The 20,272-nt window shown below is 42.6% G+C and overlaps 3 protein-coding genes across 5 annotated transcripts; 1 reads left to right on the top strand and 2 right to left on the bottom strand.

Annotated features, from left to right (window-relative positions):
• Positions 1-450: 450 nt before the first annotated feature.
• tmem263 (transmembrane protein 263) lies at positions 451-5,008 on the top strand. 3 transcript variants are annotated; one of them, XM_062389612.1, is made up of 3 exons: positions 451-610; positions 2,901-2,971; positions 3,845-5,008. In XM_062389612.1, the coding sequence occupies exons 2-3, from the start codon at positions 2,905-2,907 to the stop codon at positions 4,141-4,143; spliced, it is 366 nt and encodes a 121-aa protein (XP_062245596.1). In that variant the 5' UTR covers positions 451-610; positions 2,901-2,904; the 3' UTR covers positions 4,144-5,008. The 3 variants fall into 3 exon arrangements, with proteins under 3 accessions (XP_062245596.1, XP_062245598.1, XP_062245597.1); XM_062389614.1 differs by lacking the exon at positions 451-610 and adding an exon at positions 618-728; XM_062389613.1 differs by lacking the exon at positions 451-610 and adding an exon at positions 621-768.
• Positions 5,009-5,258: 250 nt separating this feature from the next.
• On the bottom strand, positions 5,259-13,427 carry LOC133954963 (uncharacterized protein K02A2.6-like). Its single transcript, XM_062389577.1, has 2 exons — positions 12,934-13,427; positions 5,259-12,244 (listed from the first exon to the last, which is right to left on the bottom strand). Exon 2 carries the CDS (start codon positions 8,541-8,543, stop codon positions 6,627-6,629), a length of 1,917 nt encoding a protein of 638 aa, XP_062245561.1. The 5' UTR covers positions 8,544-12,244; positions 12,934-13,427; the 3' UTR covers positions 5,259-6,626.
• A 117-nt stretch (positions 13,428-13,544) lies between these two features.
• LOC133955046 (zona pellucida sperm-binding protein 4-like) lies at positions 13,545-20,166 on the bottom strand. The gene is made up of 7 exons (XM_062389688.1): positions 20,073-20,166; positions 19,271-19,274; positions 14,611-14,771; positions 14,337-14,529; positions 14,016-14,163; positions 13,858-13,933; positions 13,545-13,778 (listed from the first exon to the last, which is right to left on the bottom strand). The coding sequence occupies exons 1-7, from the start codon at positions 20,164-20,166 to the stop codon at positions 13,675-13,677; spliced, it is 780 nt and encodes a 259-aa protein (XP_062245672.1). The 3' UTR covers positions 13,545-13,674.
• Positions 20,167-20,272: the final 106 nt, after the last annotated feature.

Raw genomic sequence — 20,272 nt, 5'->3', positions numbered from 1 at the left:
TTGTCTGTTTTTGCCTGTTATTCATTTATTTATTCAAATTGATAATTTGAGTTAGTTTGTTAACAAAAATAATTATATAAGTTGAAAATATCCTACTATGTTTTTTATTTATTTATTATTATTATTTTTAATTTCATAAACTATTTTGGCGATGGGTGCCCTTTTTTGGTTTGAGCACCTGCCCCCCAAACTCCGACTCTCTCTGAGGTTTCTATATACATATTCCTCCACCAGTTAAAAAGTTTTTTCTCACTCCTGTGAGACTAATTGTGCATATGGGCTGTACAAGTAAAATGTGATTGATTTATTGATTGTGAACAATACACGCTGCACAGTCCTAACCAAACAGGTTGTAAACACGGACAACACCAGCTTGTTTTTGTTTTACATGTGTGAAGTCATCAGTACAGAGTGTGTATGTGTTTTTTTCCTGGGTGGAGACTGAGATCCTCCTAAAAAAAAAAACAAACACACACACACACAACCTAGTCACACACCAGCAGCAGCAACAGCAGCTCCACTGTCCCAAGACCGAGGAACCAGAGAGGTGCCCCCGCTCAGCTCCACACACACAGCCCACACTACCGCGGATCTCTGCGTCACTGACCAGGTACGATCTGCTCGTTGTGTGCACTTTGTGTGGAGGGACTTGAACCCGCGTTGTCTTGAGGAACCAGCCTCGCCGCAGCACACTGCCCCGGACACAAGCTGCCGAAACACGGATACAAGTGTGTGGGGTGTTGCGGTGGAAACCGTTAGTGGTGTTTTGTGAGTGTTGACGTGTCTGTTCTGTTCGCACGTAAAAGATTCATCACACAATCTGCTCCTGGTTGGAGACGAGACGAAAACAACACGTAGCTTTAAAACAACAACAAGTTGCTGCTAAGTTTCCATTCGTACGGGAACTTTCTCAGCAAGAGTCCACGGCTGCTTTTTTACGTTAGCTTAAGTTTAACGTAAGGTCCATGTGAACAGATGCTGTGCGTTAGCTACCTAGCTCGGGAGTTAGGCCTCCATCCAACTACCTGCTGCTTTGAATCTGACTCGAAAGCCAGTGATCACACGTTGTGTAGCCACATCACGACCGTCAACACAAACAACAGTGTCCCGTGTTTCGTCACTTCTTATAACACCACCCGGATGAGACACGACTCCCGGAGAGGAGCAGCGTGTCATCACCACAAGCCACAACTGTCACAGAAGTTCAGGGTGGTCAGTAGCTCTGTTGTTATTCAGCATCAGCAGTGTTTGCAGTCGTGTGTCCGTGCTGCTGCTGTGTGTTGTAACCAGTTGTGTAGCTCCGGGACCGGCTGGGAACAGGTCTGCCTTGTTTGGGGATCAGCAGCAACACCCAAGAGCAGGCTCCTTTATTACTGTAACACACTGTGGCTATTACAGCCCCATTACGAGCACACTTGTGATAAGGCTGTTTGACACATGGAGAAACACCTCAGCACAGGGTACACCTGCAGCCCCATCAGTCCTCTGAGATCAGATAAGATGCGATTTTACAGCAGCAAGATATCTAAATAGGCATTGGTAACTAATAATCAGTACTTAAGTGTAAGGTAAGGACATATAAATCTATTAAATGTGTCTATAGGGCTTTAACAGGGTGTGAAATCCTATGTTCTTAGCCGTCAACAAGAGTAAGGCACAACTACCCAAACAAACAGATGCTGCATGTAACAGAACATCAGCAAAACAACAGTATTACAAAAATGGATAAGAAGAAAGAGTTTTTTACATAATGGAATCAAGTGTGTCAATGTTTGTGAACAAGAAAAGTGTCCGATAGAGATGAAGGGAGCAGCAATGACAAAGGAATTGAAGAGTTACTGTCAGTTATGGTAGAATATGTGAGTCGGGGGAATTGTATGTCAAGCTGAGTCTAGTTGTCGTCACCATAGTCCACTTCATGTTCATTTGTTTTTCAGTCTCTACTTTCACAGTGAACTCAACCAAACAGTCATCTCCTGTCTTCAGAATCAGTGCTTTAGCCAAAACCTTTGCCAAGGAGTTCCATGTCTTCACCCCCGTCCATTAGTTGGTTAGTTAGTTTGTTTGTGAGCTCGATACACTGAACTTATTTCCATGAAACTCGTTTGATGGATGGAACACGGGTAGAGGAAGAATCCACTTATTGTGCTGCAAGTCAGGATTAAGGGATCTAAGAATTTTATTTATCACTTAAGTCAGCATTGCAGGTTGCTGATGTCAAGCTTTTCATTATATATCTCAAGGAATAATACGTAATAAGTGGTGTATTTGTTAAAGAATGGTTAATAGAATATACTTGGGGCGGGGAATATGTCAAAAATTGTACCAAGAAAAAAATGCTCATATCAGACGATATTGATGTCCGACAGTGCTCTTCACCACCACCTTCTAAACAGCAAGTTGGGAAATACATTTAAAAGAATCATGCTCCATCCCTCGAGGAAAGTTGTACAAAAGCCTAGTACCTAACTAAGACATTTAATGTAGTTTTTCCTTAAATTTGTTCCATCTGTTTGAATTTCCTCTTCAATTTCCAACCACTGACTTGGTCTTGAAGGGTGAAATCGCCACCAGTTTAGTTCTAATGCCCTTTTTACACAAGAGTATCAAGAGGGGGAAGACAAATCCCACGTGTGGATCAAATATAAGAGACTGGAAGAACATGGAATAGCAGATACCTGTGGCTGCTGTTTCCCTTTCGACAAACAAGACTGGAAGAAAAAAAACAGACAAAATATGCAACAGGCACTGGACTCTGCAGGGTTTACATCATAAGGGTGAAAACTATTTTGAGTAAAAACATCACTGTTGGCTGTAGGAAACCTGTACTTTACAGCACGTGTGTTCATAATGGGTCTGAGTTTCTCTCTGTAATTATGTAATTTACTCTCTATACCCAGCGAGATGAGTCAGGCTGAGCAGGCACCTGAGGACAAGCCTGCATACCTCGATAATGAGCCAGATATTACAGGTAAGTTTGGTCCCACAGTTCTTTTGAGGAGGGGAAACTTCTGCTTATTCACGCCTGTGTGCTCAAAAGTTCATAGTCATGTCATACAACAGTTTTCAGCCAATTATCAGAGAGATCATTCACTGCTTCTGCATAGTGATTGGCTGTTTTTAAGGACTCAAAATACAGGTGTAACAGGCAGAAAACACTGATAAGCTGCATGTTGCTCTGGATGACATGATCCGTCTTTTTCATTAACTCAGCCACCTTAGTCAGATACAGTCAATCATACAAAAAAAACAAAATATAACGGCAGAGTTACCCTTGAAGTGTATTTTTCTGGCACTTTTGCTTTTATGTGAGGGAGACGGTTTAGAGATGACAGGAAATCCGGGTCGTTGAGATGATATGTCCACCGCTTTAGACCCTGAGGCCACCAGGAGGCCCCGTTAACCCATTTTCAAAAGCAAAAATGAAATGTTTAAAATTATAATAAACTTTTTATTCTAAATATTTAAACAGTTTAACAAAAGTTTCCCTTATTTCAGAATGTGTCGTGCTAACATCTGCCTGGTTGGTCTATTGTCTGTTCTCTTACGTTATGTGTAGTCCCTCTGCCTTCTTGACTTTAGAGACCTTGATTTCATCTGTTATGTGCAATATATTAATTCTCAATTATTTAAGATGTTTACCCTTTTATAGCTTTTTTATTTTCTATTTATTCTCTGTTATTTATATGTATTATTTTATTATCATTATAAGCCTGTTCAGCATTGTGGTCTACGTTGGTTGTTTTTAAATGTGTTGTCCAAATATGATTTGACTTGACAGGAGAAACATGAGCAAGGTGGCGGTGACATGTTGAATCTTAAACTGTTGCTTTTGTCGTTTCAGAGGGCAACAAGGACCACCCACAGGCACAGCCGGGCATGTTTGGCAGGTTGGCGGGCGGCCTGTATGGTGCCACCAGGGGAGCTATAGGCGCAACGGTGGGCGGCGTGGCGTGGATTGGAGGAAAGAGTCTGGACCTCACCAAGAGCGCCGTCAGCACTGCAGTGGCTGTGCCTGGCATGGGAGTGGGGCTGGTTAAAGGCGGCGTGTGCGCTGTAGCTGGAGGAGTGTGTTCTGTCGGCTCTGCAGTGGTCAGCAGAGTTCCCATAGGAGGAGGTAAAAAGAAGGACAAGTCTGACTGACGGGGAGAAGAGGAGGAGGAGGAGAGTGAGCCCACTCAGCCAAGTTGTGTGAGCACGCACTGTTCGGATTTATCAGCAAGTAAAGACCAAAAGAGGACAAAAAAAGTTCAGTGAACATGTTTGGGTGAAGGGGTCTGTTTTTTTTTTTCATTTCTTTAGCTTCTGTTATTATGTGGTATGGACCCGCAAAGCAAGAACTTACAAAGACTCTCCGACTGTTAAAGGAAAATACATCAAACCATTCTCAACAGTGGCTGAAATTGCTTGAATGAGTTAAATTTTTTATAAGAAAAGTCACGTCTGTGTTTTCCCTACAGTCACTTTTGCAGCAGGAGAACAGCTCAGGGTGTAAATGCTTCATTTCACCTGCAAGACAATCAATGATCTGTGATGATCTAAAACTGTCTGGAAATGGAAATATTTCACTCACAAATAATAGACATGTATTCACCTTTGTTCACAAATAAACAAAACAGTCTGAAGATGTGATTTTATACAACAGTCCAGTTTCATATCTACACTTAATCACCTGAATATTTGAAATACTTGTGATGATTATATTGTCAGCTCAGTGGAAGGCAACTTGTATTTTTGTTTCATAATCTAACATATTACAATAAAATGTGTCGCAATCTAAAAATAAAATAAAAAATAAGAATATTTACATTTTGGTTTATCTTTATCTTTATCTCCAGTCAAAGCATTAATTGATTTACTGTGACTGTACCAGTAGAGTCCAAGTTCATTGAATCTTGTTTTACATTCTGCTCTTCTTTTGACTGGTTATTTTGACAGTTACTGCGACCTGTCGGTTTATTTTGCTCTCATAAATTCCTTGAAAAAAAATAAAAGATGGATAATGGCATTTATCTGTTGATTGCACCAAAGAAGCTAAGTTTTCTACCCAAGTGTTCACGTAGTTGCCTCCATATTGCTTCAGGTCACTGTGTTTACTGTTGTCACAATCTGACGGCTGGTTTTCTTGGCACTACACTTTGAATTTCAAATATCAAGTACGTTTTAAAATGACAAACCTGTAAAACACCTTTGTCATGGCAATTTCTACAATCCCACCTTTAGCAAGGAGGAAACGAGACACAATTCTCTTACAGTATTGTCACACATTTAATGCTCGAGCATGATACATACAACAGAGTTGAGTTTGTCATATGCACCCAGACAGAAGACAGTGGTTGGTATTTATACATTTGGGAGGGGGTGGTTAAACAGTTAATGACATGCAAGAAAGGCAGCAATTCAAACATCTTACTGTCAATCTGCTCTCAGACCCCTGGAGTGTAACATATATTTCCTAGATCCCTTCTTTATGTTTACACCCACAATAAATCCCTCGTGCTGTAAAGTCTTTGTTAGGTGAATTTGTAGGTGAGAAAATTATAGGAGATCAGTTGGTGGAGCAACATCCTGAGTTCTCAGGGATACTTTGGCTCATCTTTCTATACATCAGAGTGGTTCTTTACATCAATCATTTGCCTGAATAGTTAATTACTATCACACTGTGTCCAGACTAATTCAATTACTGTGACTGAAGTACTCAGGCCCACACTCATTCAGTTCAACAGGAAAACAGCATTATCAAAGTTACATTTGTTAGATGATTCATCATGATCAATCAAAGTATGTCACATTTTACATTTCCCTTACACCTTTTTTCTAAATTTGCCTTTATTTATAAAATGCTATTCAAGCCTTGGTGGATGATGCAGAACTTAAGCTTTCAAATACCTGTTTTATCAGTTTGGCAGAATGTTGGCTGAACAGTTAGAATAATAAATTTGAAATAAAATATGCTGAAGGTTCGTTTGTGTTACCGGCACCAGATCTAGGGGAATCTGGGCCAGCAGCACGGTTTTCACAGGCTAGAGAGCACTGTGTAACCGATAGACATTTAAGAAGACACCTGTTAGACACGTCTTGTTCAGCAGGACCTCAGATTTAATGTGTCAATTATATCACAACTTACAAATTCTGATTTAGGTCAATTCTATTAACCTAAAAAATAAATACAAACATGAAATTACATATACATAAATAGTTATTAACAAGACAAACACATTTTCTGGACATAAATTACTACACTGACTCATCCACACGCTACTCTGATTACACACAGACACATACACCCTGAATATTTCTCATACACACGTAACATAAACCAATTCCTGTTTTTAATCTGTTAAACGAAAAACTGGATGCATGGCATTTTCAACCTATAACACTCTCCCCTGCTTTAAGAGATGTCTCCGGGCATCTAGAACCAAACTAACAAAAGTAAAGTGTACCTGTCAAAAGTCTAGCAAGTCTGAATGTCAATGGTCAGTTTGTCGCATTGTCAAAATGTCAATTAAATCACAGTATACCGTCACCTGACTAGTATGTCCATATTGGTACAGTGTAGTAGCAGGGTCCAGGGATAGCTGGGAAACACGACATGGGGTAAGGAACGCAGGCAACCATCATATTTACTCCTGGCCTCCATGGCTGGTATGAAGGCTGTCCAAAATGGTTGTGAGCATCTCTCGAGGTTTCATTGCTCTGGTTGACCTCCTTAACGTTTGCATGTCCTCCTCTGGCAGCTCTGTGACAGATTCACCGTCTCCCTGCTCCTCCACCACTGCCTCCATTATATCATCCCTCACTTGTCCCTCAGCTGGTGGTGTTGTTGCCGGTATTACCATCTGTACTGGCCTTGGAACTAGATCCGGATCAAGTTCATGTGGCTGTTGCATTTGAGCTGTCTCAGTCACTAGTCTCACTGGCTGAAATTCAGGAGCTACGGATCTGAGTTCATTTCCTAGTTCTGACCGGGCACTGATTTTTCTCCTTTCATAGACAAGTATTGACCTTAGACAATAAGTATACTCTTCCTCATCATCTGAATGTTCAGACTCCCTGTCAACTGTTTGACTAGGATAAACCCGACTGTTTCTCTGTTTCCGTCTTTTCTCGGGAGCATGTACACTCTGTTCCAAGGGTAAGTCATTAACAAGTAACAGAAGGTTGCGATGTAGGACACAAAGCTTTCGCTCTCCTGTTTCTGGTTGAACTTTATACACCGGTCCATTTCCAATCTTTTCAATAACCTGATGAATTCTCTTTTCCCAGTAAGAGCGAAGTTTACCTGGCCAACCCCTCTCTGACAGATTTCTGACAAGCACCCGGTCTCCCGGCTGCAGCACAATGCCTTTCACATGCCGATCATAGTACTTCTTCCCTTTAGCTGAGCTCTTACCACTGTTCTCTGAAAATATCTTATATGCCTCTTGCATGCAAGATGCCCATTTCTGTGCATACTCTTGTCTAGACTGGGACTCTGATTCAGGTTTTAAATCAAAGAGTAAATCAACAGGCAAGCGTGGGGTTCTGCCATACAATAGAAAGAATGGTGAATAGCCCGTTCCCTCATGTCTGGTACAGTTATACGCATGTTCTATATGAGGTAGATGGTCTTTCCACTCAGCCTTTTTCTCTTCCTGCAGAGTGTGAAGCATCTGTAGTAGTGTCCTATTTAGACGCTCGACAGGATTCCCCTGTGGATGATAAGGCGTGGTTCGAGAATGAGATATTTCTGCTAGTTGTTGGAGTCTCTGGAAAACACTATTCTCAAACTCCCGACCTTGATCATGATGCAACTTTTCAGGATACCCGAAGCGTGGGATAAAGTCAATGAAGATTTTCTCAGCTGCTGTCCTGCCTGATTTGTTCTTGGTTGGATAGGCTTGTGCAAAGCGAGTAAAATGATCTACAACGACTAAAATGTACTCATAACCACCTTTACTCTTTGCAAGACGGAGGTATTCAACAGAGATGAGCTCAAAGGGCGCAATGGATGTTATTGAACCCATAGGTGCTATCTTTGGAATGCCTGGCTGCTTCTGTTTAATACACTGGCACTGGCGAATGACGTTATCTTCAATTTCACGCTGCATAAAAGGCCAATAATACCTCTCCCTAACCAAGTGGATGACTTTATCTGCACCAACATGTCCCATATCATCATGAAGATGTTTTAGTACAGTAGATTTAAGCTTATTGGGGAGAACCAACTGTTTCCTTTGTCCTATCTGCCTGTATAATATTTCCTGGTCAAGTGTAAGTCTGTTCCACTCGTGGAGTAGCCTGCGTGTCTCTCTACACATCTGACGTTTATCTTTGTCATTAGGATTGCATCCTCTTTTTTTCAGGTTTATCACCTCACAGATGGGAGCATCTTCCTTCTGAGCAGCTTTGATGCTTCCAGGGGTGATAACTGGAATCCCTTCAGGTGGAGGTGGTTCATCCTCAACTGGCTTCATCTGCAGTGCGGCCACCCAGGATACATCACCGTCTTCGGCAGCTTTGTTCCCCTGCCAGATGGCAGAGATCACATCTGGGGGCATTGTCTCTAAAAACTCGTTAAGGTGGTCGTGAAGTGGCACTGGATATCTTGACAGGGTGTCAGCGTCTGCGTTTGCCTTGCCTGGCCGATATTTAATGGTGAAATGGAAGTCGGTAACTCACCCACCCAGCGGTGTCCTACAGCGTTCAACTTGGCGGTGCTCAGGATGTAAGTAAGGGGGTTATTATCCGTATCTACGGTGAAGGTGGGGGCATAATAAAGATAATCTTTAAATTATCATAAATTGCCCACTTCAGCGCCAGAAACTCAAGCTTTCCTGAGTGAAAGTTATAGTTCTTTTCAGCCGGCGTGAGGGTCCTGGACCCGTAAGCAATGACATGGAGTTTCTCTCCCTGTTGTTGATAGAGCACAGCTCCCAGGCCTTCATTTGATACGTCAGTGTGGAGAACAAAGGGCAAATTAAAGTCTGGGTAGGCCAATATGGGTGGACTGTCAACAAGGCGCGACACCATAGCACTATGTTCTGGTGTCCACTGGACCGGGGTCTTGGATGATAACTGACCACTTCTTAAACCTTTGGCATGGCTTTGCTAGAACTTCCTGAGCTGGGTGTTTGGCTTGACTCACTTGTACTGTCGATGAGTTTAAACAGTGGTCTGCCTATCCGGGAAAAATCCTGTATGAAGGTTCGATAATATCCTAGGAATAGAGGAGCTCTGACCTCACCTATATTCTTTGGCTCTCTATCCCTAAAATGTTGAACTGCTTCAAGATCATTAGGGTCTATCTGGATACCTTCACTGGTCACTAGCCGCCCTTCATATCTAACTTGACTTTTAAACAGCTCACATTTGTTTGGGCGTAGTTTAAAACCATGCTCTCGCAGGCGGCAAAGTACCTGCTTCAGGTCATCAACGTGGCTACGAAAGGTCTTAGAAAAACAAGAACGTCATCCAAGTATGGAGAGCAGCACTCATCTCTTAAACCATCAAGCACTCCCTCCATGCACCTTTGAAATGCGGCTGGGGCGTTAGTAAGGCCAAATGGGAGGCGGATCCACTCATATAGTCCCCAAGGCGTGCTGAAAGCAGTCAGATGTCTGCAGCTCTCATCAACAAAACCTTGGTGGTAAGCACTGCCTTGGTCGAGTATTGAGAACCAGGAGTAGCCTCCCAAGTTATCTAACAGATCTTGGATGCGTGGAAGAGGGTGGCGGTCTGCGACAGTTTTGCGGGAGTAGGGGGAGGTGGACTTTCTGATCCAGCCATGGTCGAGCAGGTTATGGATATTGTCTCTTTGTACCTCTTAGTACAGGGGGTTGGGAACTGAATTGTAAGACGCTTGGACTGGTGTTTCATCCTGCAGGTGAATTTTCAGTCATAAGTTTGGGATGCAACCAATGTCGGAGTCCTCTTTAGCAAACACATCTGACTCTTCATACAACATGTCTCTGACTATCCTTTGCTCATCCTCTTCCAGATGTGACACATCTACCGGAGGGTGCCATCTCTGTTCTGTCCTGTCTGGCGTTTCATGTCTCTCACTCGCTTCTCGCGGCTCATCTGTTTTGCGCTAAGCTGAGTAGACATTAACTGTTGGATGTGGCTTTGAACCGAATAAAAAACTGTTAACTGGTGTCACTGCTGTAAATTCCTCCAATGTGCCTAAAACTGTTCTCTTTGCGAGGTCAATATCATGTTTAGTGGGGTTCTGAATGAAGATTTTAACAGCTTTTGTGTACCCACTTTAAATATCTACCAAAGCTGGCAACAGCTCTAACCCTTCAGGATAGTCACTCACTAGGTTAGGTTGAAAGAACATAGTCCCGCACTTGGCCACTCTCTGACTCTACACTTCAGCTCAAAAATCTGCCCCGCAGGAATGTTTAGATCTCTCTTTCCGTGTTCTCACGCCGTATTAATAAGCTATTGCATCAGGAATAAGAACCTGGAGGTTAGAAACTTGCGCTTCCACTGCACTATCACTGATGCTTAAGGCTTCTTTAAGCAAAGAGGAAATATCTGTCTCATCTTGATTTGTTTTGATTTGTTTCAGCAGTAACATTACTGCCTAACAGAGGACAGTTCAGGATGTGGTTGCTGATTAACAGTGGCATCAGCTACCCAGCCATCAGAATGAACGGCTGTACCATTAGCTGCAGTGATCTCCAAAGGCTGCTCAGAAAAGAGGGATTCGAGTGGCTGGATACGAACATGTGGAAGTGCTTTGTCTATCCATGCTCTCTCTACCATAGTAACTTGGGACCCTGAGTCAAGCAACATTTCCAGAGGGACTCTATTGATAGCATATGAGACCATACATCGCTTTCTTAGTGGTGGTTGGGACGGTGCTGACACTTCCCTACGGCTCGCTGTTTTAGAATAACTGGCTTGTGCTGTGGGCTCCTCAGCTGTCACAGTCACTGGTTGCCCCTCTCTAGTGACCTCACCCCGTTTCCCGACACCTTTCTCTGCAGACAACCAATGGCAAGATGACCGGCTTGGCCACAGACAAAACCGTGAGGGCAGCTCACCTTACTCTGCTGTATACAGTTACTGCATTTTCCCCTGGTCTCAGATGATGGAAGCTGAGGATGGGCTGCTGGTGGTTAGGGGTCCGCATGGGGTCACAGAGCTGCCAGGAGGTTTTGCAATCTTTTGTCAGGGAGGACACTTGTGCTGTCAGTTCTCTAATAGCAGCACAGTTAGCCTGTTACTCCGTGTCAACTTTCGCTTTCCTGTTACTACTGTCAAGCTGGGCTGTACTCACAGTCACTGGTCGAGGTTTTGCTACTGTGCCCAGGCGCTTTAGTCTTTCTGCCTCTTCACTCGTAGACTTAGTGATTTGATCTAAAAGGAAGTCGTCACTAACCTGTAAGTTCGCGAGAAAGGGTTTGAGGTCTTGTCGGACATGACTGTTTTTCTCATTTAACCCCGGATATAGGGTGTGCAGAAAGGTACCTTGAACCAAATGTTTGTCATAGCTAAATTCTGCACCAGGCTGTTGTGACTCAAATAGAACATGTTGCTTTAAACCCATTATTTTGTACAAAAACTGCTGTGGACTCTCCCTGTCTTGCTGATTAGTATTACTAAACTCTTGGACCAGTGTCTCTTCTCGTGGCCAATGCATCTGGGTGAATGTCTCTTTCCATGTGTGGTGGATGTGTGGAACTGTCTGTGGTCGGTGGAGATGGATAACCGTCTAGATGGTTGATCCCAGGATGAGGGGGAGTGGAGCTCCCCTGCTGATGGCTTGTTGAATCTCCGATCTCAACTTCATCCACACCGGGGTCCGTGGCCAGCAGGTCACTCAACATGTTGTTGAAGGAAAGGAGTTGGGCCATGCCTTCATCCTTCAGGGCGGTCAGTCCTTCACCTGTTATGTAATCAACTATTAGGTCATACAGTTCTAGTTCACTCAGCTCATCAACTCTCCTAGATGTATTGATGTTATTTACAACTCTCCGTAGCTGGCTTATACTCAAAGAAGACCAGCGTCCTCCAAGGGGTGACAGTGGCCATGATGACATTACACAGGTGGCCTCTGCTCTCTGGATGACGCACTTAACTGCAGCCTTCCCTGAAGCACTGGACAAAGGTTCACGCTGTCTTGGCACCCACTTCACCAGGCGTTGTCGCTAGCCCCCAATTGTTACCGGCACCAGATCTAGGGGAATCTGGGCCAGCAGCACGGGTTTCACAGGCTTCATGTCTATCTGTAACCGATAGACATACAAATCTGTCGATTTAAGAAGACACCTGTTAGACACGTCTTGTTCAGCAGGACCTCCGATTTAATGTGTCAATTATATCACAACTTACAAATCTCACACATCATTCATCTCAATTCTATTAACCTAAAAAATAAATACAAACATGAAATTGCATATACATAAATAGTAATTAACAAGACAAACACATTTTCTGGACATAAATTACTACACTGACTCATCCACACGCTACTCTGATTACACACAGACACATACACCCTGAATATTTCTCATACACACGTAACATAAACCAATTCCTGTTTTTAACACTCTTCCATCATACATATCGCCATTTTACACTCAGCACGCACACACTCCAACTACTCAGCGGCCTCTCACAAAATGGCGCGAACCGGCTGTGGCCGATAAAGCTTGTGAACATATAACATATGAATGGTAAACATGCGCCAAGTGCTGGCTACAAATACTTTTACACCTTTAAGAACAATGTTACCTTACAGAATTATTACAAAAGTGGTTAAAACTTAAGTTCAAAAAAAGAAAAAGTATGTGCAACCGCTGACGGAGCCCGTCAGGAAGACGAGTCACTAAACTATACATTTTTTGTACTTCAACCACACGTTTTATTATCATCCACACTCATCTAACACAACATCCACACTTGACAAACTAATTATGAAACGGACCATTGTTTTACCTGTGGAATTTAAGATGACATCTGTTAGACATGTCTTGTTCAGCAGGACCTCAGATTTAATATGAAATGCCTACTAACTGAGCCTGCGCAAACAGTTGTCCCTCAGATCAACTGCTGCACCACAGCGCCACCCACTGGCGTGGAGCACAACTGTCATGACAACTGTGAGAATGGTTCAGTTATATTTCAAAAATAGGGGGGGTATCTGTTAAACTAAAAACTGGATGCATGGCATTTTCAACCTATTACATATGCACTGCATTGTGCTCCACCTGTGATAAAATTAGTCTATATCTATAAATGTTTGGATTGAGTTCACACACTAAATCCTGTCAATATTGGTCGAGTCCTGACCAGATTACATGAAGTTTATCTTTTATCACCTTTACATTTATAATGAAATAATGCTTAGATCGAATCAGGACAGTAAGGTATAAATAGAATTGCTACTCTTTGCTATTTACAGCCAACATCTATAGAATTATTTATTTTGATTTAAACTCATTTTCAATCCAGACGGTCCCAGGGGATCATGTTTGTTAGAATATCGTTGACAATTAATTGAGAAAAAGTATGTTATGCACAAAAATAATCAGGAAATACTCATAGCGTTTCAAAGCCAATATTTTTAATACATATTTTTGTTACAAGACTTTGGTGATTCATTTCATTCTTCCTGTTGCAGACTTTGTATTTTAGTTTTTAGCATAACTGAACCATCTTAATGCTCCAGGTGAAACATTAACTGGTGTCCGAATGTGAGTGGTCAACCATGGTCACAGGTCCAACAGTAACCACCAATTTTGGCTCAGTCCTTGTCTGGTGTGTTGCTTCGGCCTCTCTCTCTGTAAACAGACATACAAACACAGTCAGATCCAAGCTCATATTGCTCCTAGACACTGCACATTATAAATCATCCCTTACTTGTCCTGTGGCATGAGGGCTCACAGATGCGGCCTTCATCACGAGTGCACACAGCTGTACTACAGTGAATGTACACCTAAACAAGGACAATAGTGTCAGCAGGGCAAAACCAAAATCTTTTTTTGCCAAAGTTTCTCATCAGCCTGTGTCATCATTACCTCCTCCTTCAGGGGCTCTAGTGAGTCGCTGTTCACAAAGGCAAACATTTTGAAAATGAAACGCCGGTAGTGAGTTGGGAAGGGCAGACCAGAGGAGGCACCGACTGGAACCAGTGTGGAAAGGTAGCGATCATCGCTGTAGGGACACCTGGATGAAGACCAAAATATGTGAAGTTAACGCAGCTGAACGAAGAAGTCTGAGGTAAGCAGCAATTTCCCTGTTCAATGTTTCTTGTGACCAGACCTGAAAGGAGTGCAAACTCTCACAAATATCCAACATGTCATCGTTAACTCGACAGTGTAAGTTGATGCTTTATTTACCCATCTATCAGAATGTCCCACTGAGGCAGCTGGTGAGGATTGGGGGAATTAGTTACCCAACAGCGACCAAGAGTCAGGACAAGGTTTGGATCCGTCTTTTCAATGAGCTGAACCTCCACGAACACTGGGTCCCGCAGTACTTTGGTCACAGGGTAGTCGGCCTCCGTATAGAAAGAGGTATAGGCTGCTTCAACTATAAGAGCAGAGTTAGTATGACAGCCAATGTTATGAAATAATCTACCAAAGCTACACTGCCAGGCTGACCTACACTTACCTTCATTACAGCCCTTTGATGAGCATTCTCCATTAGCCAACCTCAGTTGTACTCTAATGGGTCCCAGAGCAGCAACTGGTAGAGGAGGATCTTGTATGGCAAATACTTCTATAACCACAGTTTGTATGGAGATCCCCGTGTACCTACACTGGAAGAGCAATCTGACAAGAAAAAAATGGGATGAATTTGCTGTTTAGACATTTAATATTAACACTGAATTACTCAAAGATGATCACCTACTCAAAGATGCTGTCCCTGGTAATGATTCCATTAGGCCCAAATCCTACTTCATATGAGGATGTCATCCAGTTCGTATAGGTTATAACACCAGGCTCCTCCTGCAAAAGGCAAAATAAGTAGAGGGAAAATATGCAATGGCCTTATTTCGTTTTTTTTGGGGGGGGAAATAAGTAGGGAATAGATATGGAAAATCAAATACTTACCGTAACAACAGAGCCACAATCAGTGACAGCGAATTGGAATATAGCAAATTCTGAATTAGAGTCAACAGCTGTACAGCTTTGACCCTTCCCAATCAGTGAAATTGTGTCGATGTCCAAGTTGGGCAGAGTTGCATCTTTGGCCACTACAACAACGAACTGGGCATCCTTTGTGCACTGGACAGTCACTGGTGGCACAAAAACAGGAATTGATAAGTTAAGTGATTACATAATATTGACTGTGTATAAACAACTGAATAATGTAGAACATCTTTTTACCAGATTGTTCTTTGGAAATAATCATGCATTTACATTTTTACATCCCCATTGCTATTAGAAGTACACTATTCAATCAATACAAGTAAACCATCACTTTCTTCTCAATAAAGAGTATTATGTCCTTCTCAAAAACTCACCTGCTTTTCCGTAGAAGCACTGGTGGTCAACAAAGCAACAGTCTATTGCTTCACATTCAGCAGCAGAGATATCATGACCGCCACATTGGATTCTCACATGGTGTTCCACTTCACAAAACTGCACCCCAGGTGCGTCTGGCACCTTAGTGAGCTTTTGTTTAAGTGGTTCCTGAGGCTGTGGATTCTGTGGTTCCTGTGGAGTTTGTGGATGCATTGGATACTTTGGTACCTGTGGAGGCTGTGGCTGCATTGGATACTTTGGTATCTGTGGAGGCTGTGGATGTGGTTGTTGAGGTTTATGTGGTCCTGGATTCTGGGGAGGGCTATCCTGATATAATTTTTGCATTGAAGGCGGTTGGAAGGTTGTTGGTCGACGATTCTGAGTATAGCTTGACTGTGAACCTGGTTGGACATTTGTCTGTGGATTCTGTTGAGTATTGCTTGGTCTTCCACCCGGTTGGACATTTGGTGCGTAATAAGTTGAGGTCTGTTGTGAGCCTGGTTGGACATTTGTCTGTGGCTTCTGTTGAGTAGAGCTTGGCCATCCACCCGGTTGGAACTTTGGTGCGTTATTAGTTGAGGTTTGCTGTGAACCTGGTTGGACATTTGTCTGTGGACTCTGTCCAGGATAGCTTGGCTGGACAGCCGGTTGGACCTTTGGTCCGTAATTAGTTGAGGTTTGCTGTGAACCTGGTTGGACATTTGTCTGTGGATTCTGTCCAGGATAGCTTGGCTGGACAGACGGTTGGAAATTTGTCTGTGGATTCTGTTGAGTATTGCTTGGCCACCCGCCCGGTTGGACCTTTGGTGCGTAATTAGTTGAGGTTTGCTGTGAACCTGGTTGGACATTTGTCTGTGGATTCTGTCCAGGATAGCTTGGCTGGACAGCTGGTTGGAAATTTGTCTGTGGATTCTGTTGAGTATTGCTTGGCCACCCGCCCGGTTGGACCTTTGGTGCGTAATTAGTTGAGGTTTGCTGTGAACCTGGTTGGACATTTGTCTGTGGATTCTGTCCAGGATAGCTTGGCTGGACAGCTGGTTGGAAATGTGTCTGTGGATTCTGTTGAGTATTGCTTGGCCACCCACCCGGTTGGACCTTTGGTACGTAATTAATTGAGGTTTGCTGTGAACCTGGTTGAAAATTTGTCTGTGGATTCTGTCCAGGATAGCTTGGCTTGGCAGCCGGTTGGAAATGTGTCTGTGGATTCTGTTGAGTATAGCTTGGCCTTCCACCCGGTTGGACCTTTGGTGCGTAATTAGTTGAGGTTTGCTGTGAACCTGGTTGGACATTTGTCTGTGGATTCTGTCCAGGATAGCTTGGCTTGAAATCTGGTTGGACATTTGTCTGTGGATTCTGTTGAGTATAGCTTGGCCATCCACCTGGTTGGACCTTTGGTTCGTAATTAGGTGAGGTTTGCTGTGATCCTGGTTGGACATTTGTCTGTGGATTCTGTCCAGGATAGCCTTCCTGGACAGCCGGTTGGATCTGGGGATTCTGTTGAGTATAGGTTGGTTGCAAACCTGGTTGGGACGGACGTCTGATTGGTGGTGTTCCGTGAGAGGATTGAGCATTCTTTGCCATCTGGCCCAAAACCTCTACATTTGTCCCAACTAAGCAGATTAGCAATACTTGTCCCACCAAAGAGTTGGCACTCCAACGCTTTGCCATTGTTTCACCGCAGCTCAAGGACAGTCCTCAAATGCACTACTTATGTGTGCTGCCACATTTATAAGTGATCAGATTTGTGTTTAAACCCCACCTCCAAGTCCAAACTACCACCAATCAAGTCTTCTGCGCTTTCTAAAGTCACCTAAAAGCATGTGGGGGGTGCATTATGTAATGTTTGATAAGCGGTTGGGCAACTTTACAGTTTGTATGGCTGAAATAAGGAGATAAAGCGTGTCCTATCAGTGTGTGTGCACTATCTATTGACAAATCCTAATTTTGGGTCACAAAAACCTTTTTTAAGGTCTTTGTGGCCTTTATATTTTCTTCAAAACTGTAAAACCTGTGTCATTGTTTGCTCTTCAGTCCAAATGAGTTTTTATGTTACTGCTGTGTTACCAGTTTGTAACATATTCACTCACAATGCTTTTATCTAATCATAAGCTGTTTATTCTTAAAAAAACTGACTAACTGAGGAAAAACGTGCTGCTAAACAGGACTCTGTACAGTATCGGATAGTAATTTTAGCTGTTAAGGTAACAGATAAAAAATGTTATAGAAGTTATCTTTCTATCTGTTCTAAGAGCTAAGAATTGTACAGTAGTAAGTTGTGAAAGTGACGATAGAGGGGATGTTATTTTATTATTTAGTTAATATTTTACATGTTCCGAATAATAATTTCACCTACTAAGTTTAACTCATATGCCCTTTTTCAAATTCCTAGCTCCGTGGGCTTTAATATTAACCCTAGCTAGTCATCAGATGCCCGAAAACCAAAAAATTCTAAACGGATCCCAAAATTGGATGAAATCGCAGATATTGATTATTGTTATTATTATTATAGTTATAATTTTGGATATATTATCTTACATCCAAAATTAGCAAAGAAATTTCAACTGTTTCAGATAACTGGCATTCAATCTAGTTGTTAGGGTACATGAAAATCATGTTTTGACTTTTTTCGGAAGAGAAGACATCACTGATGCAGTTCTTACAGTTACATTTTCTAATTTAGTTTAGCTGTTATCTGGAATATATTTGCAATGTGGAGCAAACACATTGCTACTGAAACGTGTTGATCTCACAAATCAGGTCACGGACAGTTTGACATCACAGTATTTATTTGCAAGTCCACCATTCGGGTCACAGAAACCTTATCAAAGGTCTTTGTGGCTTCGAGCTTTATTTGTCACCTCTTACATTAGTTGAGTATTTCCATTTTAATTCATTACAGAAGGAAATGTAATTTGTATGCCAATACATGTATTTGAAAGCCAGTGGATTGGTTATTTGGATTTTATATACATTTAACTTGATCAACTTATGTTAAATTATGTCAAGTAAAAGTGTTGACCATTTGCTGCTCTGGAAAGTTGTTTAAATTAAATCAATGTACAACCTCTGATTACATTACTCCACAGCAATCACAATTTTTGGAGAGCCTCCTTAAATTCCTTGATGGCTTATGTACAGGAAACAGCAACAACACCATGGTGGGAAACCACAAACGAGGCCTCATGCCAAAACTACTTCACTTTTATTATTTTGTGAATTATTATTAGAATTTTTGGTTTATTTAAAGGTGATAATTCAGGGAACTTAAAAGAAAAGATCTGTCATAATAACGTTGTGTGCAATTTAATGCAGATTCAAATACAAATGTAGCCTGACGTTGTCAGACTCACAATTCTAGTCAGAATGTGAGTCTGAGATCTCCATTGGGCTGTGATTATGGGGCGTGTTTCAACTGACCAGGAAATAAAATTCCTCTTCGCTCAATTGGATAGACCTACAACCAATCAGAGCAACGTAGTATGTGACGTATGTTAAGCAACGCATTGTGAGTTATTTACTAACGCCGGGTTCACACCGGACGCTGAAGCGATGCCGAAGCGACGCTTCAGGTCAGCGCCAAGCCTTAAATAACAGCTGGCTCCCATCCACTCCCATGTTAAAACTTTGTGCGGGTCACACCGCAGGCTGAAACGCGCGCTGCGCCAAGGTTGCCTCGCGCCGTGCGGAGATCGTTTCGGCGTTGAGTCTATTTTTTGCGCTTGACGCGAGTGTATCGCACCAGGAAACACACTGAAAAACGATCTTAAACTATATTGATGACATATTTTGTATGATATAAATGATCAAATATGCATCCCATACTTTGAAGTCCCCTTCTGTTGTCCTGGAGTTTTAATTTGACCAATGACATTATTAAATGTCCCCCTCTGCCCATCCACTACAGCCACACAAGCAGTGATACAGATAAAAAGAGAGAGAGGGGGGGGGGCTACGTATTCTCCACATAGGCTTGAGTGGAGAATACGTAATTAACCCCCGACACCCGACATTTAACGGAGCAAACAGCGAAGTTCTTCAACATGGATGACATTAAATTAATAATTGAAGTGGAGAAGTACAGTGAGTTGTAGAATCCTCGGAACATGTTGTATAAAGACAACACCAAGAAAGACAAATGTTGGGACGCTGTTGGTTAATGTAGGAGCAACAAGTAAGTATATGCTTGAATACTACTGGATCAACGGGTGATATTATTAGCGCTGCCCGGCGGTTCAGCGTCGTTTCAGTGTCCGGTGTGAACAGCCAAGAGCTGGCGCGATAGGGATTAGCGCGGTGCTTTGGCGTATCCTCCAGGTTCTCTGTTCCTCTTTCAAAATGAATGCGCTGTCGATGTCTTCTGAAACAGACTCAATGGCAGCATCTACACATCTCAGCTCTCCAGCCCCAGGCATGTTTGTTGTAAACAAATTCAACCCAAGGGCACTTTGATGACGTGGTTGATTACGTTACCGTTGATCATCTGTCCATCATCGTATAAAGCCCGCCCTGACAATCTGATTGGCCCGGTCGGGCATAATTTCTCCCCAACGGAGCGACTCCAGACCGAACTTCACGACCTCAAATGTTGTGGGAGAGGCTAAGTACGTCTGGCATCCAGGCTAATACAAATGCAGATTAAAATGTGTTTCATAGGGGATTGTTGAGCGTTGGTGGAGGTATTGAAGCCATTGAGGGACATTTTGATAGTAAAATAAGCATTACAAGATTAGAATGATGTGATCTGGTAGCATGTGGGAACTGTTAGTTTTTTGCTAGTGGCCACTTCTTTTATGTTAGAAGAAGTG

The sequence above is a fragment of the Platichthys flesus genome, chromosome 6 (assembly GCF_949316205.1).
Source record: "Platichthys flesus chromosome 6, fPlaFle2.1, whole genome shotgun sequence".
In the NCBI taxonomy this organism is placed as follows: domain Eukaryota; kingdom Metazoa; phylum Chordata; class Actinopteri; order Pleuronectiformes; family Pleuronectidae; genus Platichthys; species Platichthys flesus.
Note: the sequence above shows the minus strand (reverse complement) of the source record. Positions and strands in the feature narration are given on the sequence as shown.